Genomic DNA, 3635 nt, shown 5'->3' with positions numbered 1-3635 from the left:
AAATAAGTCATTCATGAACAGTGGTTAAAAAAATGAAAAACCTGTAACAATTGAGCAAATATATCTAAAGGAACCCTCCACATGGGTCGACTGAATGAAATGGAGTCTAAACTTATCATAGATAACTTTGTAGATAATTGATGACTGTAGGCTAGGAGGAAAAAATATAAAAATTTCTGAAGTGAAATTATAATAACATCAAATTAATTTCCCCATATATTATTCCATCATATTTTTATATTCCTTAACTAGGTAAAGCAGAATCTGCAAAAAGTGGAATGGTGACTCATCACAAATGGACCTAAAGTAGGAAAACACAAAGAAATGATGGATGTGATATTCATTACCCACCAACTGGGGTTATGTGAAAGAGCAATACAACCTTGTAAAATGGAAGAGAGAGTATAAAAAGCTAGAAAGGTGCAAACCAGTGTCAGGATCATTTGTGTGGCTCTGTTTTCAGGGGATGATCTTTGGGAAGCATGTGAACTGAGGATCCATTGAACCTTCTTTTTATGTCCATAAAGTGTGATAATCATAAAAGTACTGGAACATATGATGAGCACAGAAAATAAGACTTCAGGGAACACCCAAAATGCTGTGTACACGGAACTTACTATTTTGTCATGACCTAGAGAGAGGCAGAATTCAAGACCTCTCTTTTGTGTCTTGTTTTTGCTGTTCCTTTTGGTAGATGCATACACTGGGAAAAACATATTTGCTAGCAGGAAGAGGATCCAGCAGAGGGAAAGTATCAGTCCCATAAACTTGGTAGTTTTTGTTTTGATTTCTTTCCAGTAGGAGTTTCTTGGGCTGAGAGTGACTGCCTGGAAGAAACTCAAGAGACAAGTGGCGCTGATGGACATGCTCCTGCCAAGTCTATGAACATATAAAATATGATTGCATCCAACATCATTGAAGAATTGGTTCCAGCCAAAGGCTCCCATTATCTGGGCAAGTCCTTTGGAGAGAATGATCAAGGAGTTAGATGTGAACACATGTGTAAGAATCATGTCTACTACCTGTAATGTGCATTCCTTGCAGTAAAGTATTAAGTAGTTGAAAAGAATGGAGAAGTTTCCCCAAAGTCCAAGTACACTCTGAACTAATAACACCATTCCTATAGTCATGTTCCTGTACTCCATTCTGTCATTTAGTAGTTTTTCAATTTTATTATAGCAACAATTCCATGTGTGGATCAAAGAATATATTGAAGATTTCCATGTGGGGACACATATGAGAAAGAATCATACGAGCTCAAAATTTTAAAGCCATGGTGGGCATCATATCAAGACTCTGTTTCAAAACAAATGTTTTCATCATTAATAACTTTGATTAAAATTTTTGAATCTTATAAACAAACATCTTATAGAGAGAGCTTTGTTAATTATTAAAATAGTTATCATTAAAAATAAGGGCATTTCTTCCCACTGAGAGAAAAATGGCTAGGAAACTCAGAGTGAATAATTATTGAATTCTACCATTCATATTGAACTTCTCTTTTCATGTCATAGTAGAAAAATAGATTTAATCACCATTTTCAACCAGAAAGAAATTCCTGTGGATATGTACTCTTATAAAATATATTCACTACTAGGGGTAGAGGATGATAACTATAGGTACATACTAGAATTTCAAACATGTTTTGATGAAAAATAGTGATCATCAAATTTTCTCAAAAAGTTCATACATAATGGCATATGCATCCTTTCTTATTTGGAGTCAGACTGTGGAAGACAACAGCAGCAATTCTGTTTGGCAAACTTTATACCAACTGAAAATTCAGTTAAAGTTCGTGGTTTAAACTAACTTTGTGTAATAAAAAGGCAATCAAAACATTAAATGAAGAATAAACAAAGAATGTCTAATGTTCTCAGCAGATATACTATTTAGTGTAATTGTACTTTTGCATAAATGCAATGAAAATTCCATAGGATCAGGCTGAATGCTCACAGCTAACCATTGGATTGAGCACAGGTTCCCTAGTGGAGGAGCTAGAGAAAGGACCAAAGGAACAGGAGGGGTTTGCAGCCTCATAGGAGGAACAACAATATGAACCACTCAGAATCCCCAGAGCTCTCAGGGACTAAACCACCAACCAAAGAGTATACATGGAGGGACCCATGTCTCCAGCAGCATATTTAGCAGAGGATGGCATTGTCAGATGTCAATGGGAAGAGAGGCCCTTTGTCCTCTGAAGGCTTGATTCCCCAGTGTATGGGAATGCCAGGACAGGGAAGCAGGAGTGGGTGGGTTGGTAAGCAGGAGCAGGGGAGGATGGGAGAGGGAGTCCTCAGAGGGAAAACCAGGAAAGGGGACAACATTTGAAATGTAAATAAAGAAAATATCTAATCAAAATTTAAAAAAAAAGAAAAGAAAATATCATAGGAGATATCAGCTCTTATTGCAGATGTAGATAATATCATGAACCCTTGATAGTGTTTCCATGTCAGAAATATTTATCAAGAATAGATATAAACATGTCTGCCAAAACTCATTCTCCTAATGATATCTTCAAAGATAAAGGACCGTGTATAAACCAGATGTAATTTATAATGAAAAACCTCCTTACATTGATCACCCCTGCTGATACATAATCAGGTTCTGTGAAATATTATGGTCAGAAGATCAAACTATTCATAAAAGTAAAATGCACCAAAAGTCTACCCAGGAAAATGTGAGTGTTTTTTATTGTGTTATTGAAAAACACATCATAGTTCTACATTGATCAAACGTCTTAAGGGTAAAGATACATAGGAACCTATTCCCCCATGTGCCCTCACCAGCTCATCAAAACACAGTGAATTGTAACAAATAGCATTATCAATGTCCTAATTTAATTTATATATTTTGAGGTGAAGGAGTTCAGGCAGTATCTCAGTCTAAATAATAGTTAGATCTTAACAAGATATTTCTAAAATACCAATACAACCACTCTGGAAATAAGTCTGGCGGTTCCTCAGAAATCTGGGCATGATACTACCAGAGGACCCAATTATACCACTCCTGGGCATATACCCAGAAGACTCCCCAGCATGTAATAAGAGTACATGCTCCACTATGTTCATAGCAGCCCTATTTATAATAGCCAGAAGCTGGAAAGAACCCAGCTGTCCCTCAACAGAGGAATGGATACAGAAAAATGTGGTATATTTACACTATGGAATACTACTCAGTTATTAAAAACAATGAATTCATGAAATTCTTAGGCAAATGGGTAGAACTGTAAAATTTCATCCTAAATGAGCTAATCCAATCACAAAAGAACACACATGGTATGCACTCACTGATAAGTGGATTTTATCCCAGAAGCTCGGAATATCCAGACACAATTCACATATCAAATGATGCCCAAGAACAAGGAAGGAGAGGCCCCTGGTTCTGGAAAGGCTAGATGCAGCAGTATAGGGGAATACCAGGACAGGGAAGCAGGAGGCGTTTGATTGGGGAACATGGGGAGGAAAGAGGGCTTATGGGACTTTTGGGGAAGGGAGATCCAGGAAAGGGGGAAATCATTTGAAATGTAAATAAAGAATATATTTAATAAAAAGGAATGTAAATGAATAAAATATCCAATAAAAAAGAAAGTTTAATAAAATAAAATAAAATGCCAATACCGCAGCTCATGGATTCCT

The 3635-nt window shown here is 36.5% G+C and overlaps 1 protein-coding gene across 1 annotated transcript; it reads right to left on the bottom strand.

The window, feature by feature from the left end:
- Positions 1–248: 248 nt before the first annotated feature.
- LOC127674013 (vomeronasal type-1 receptor 4-like) lies at positions 249–2485 on the bottom strand. The gene is made up of 2 exons (XM_052169825.1): positions 2459–2485; positions 249–1166 (listed from the first exon to the last, which is right to left on the bottom strand). Exons 1-2 carry the CDS (start codon positions 2480–2482, stop codon positions 249–251), a joined length of 942 nt encoding a protein of 313 aa, XP_052025785.1. The 5' UTR covers positions 2483–2485.
- Between the last annotated feature and the right edge of the window lie 1150 nt (positions 2486–3635).

This window comes from Apodemus sylvaticus, chromosome 23 (assembly GCF_947179515.1).
Source record: "Apodemus sylvaticus chromosome 23, mApoSyl1.1, whole genome shotgun sequence".
NCBI lineage: Eukaryota > Metazoa > Chordata > Mammalia > Rodentia > Muridae > Apodemus > Apodemus sylvaticus.
The sequence above is the reverse complement of the archived record's forward strand: the minus strand, read 5'-3'. Positions and strand labels throughout refer to the sequence as shown.

Coding starts and splice junctions, on each gene's coding strand:
- LOC127674013 (XM_052169825.1), bottom strand. CDS start 2,482: ATGTTTATATCTATTCTTGATAAA. Junction 1,167..2,458: donor TTATATCTATTCTTGATAAA/TATTTCTGACAT, acceptor TATAATAAAATT/GAAAAACTACTAAATGACAG.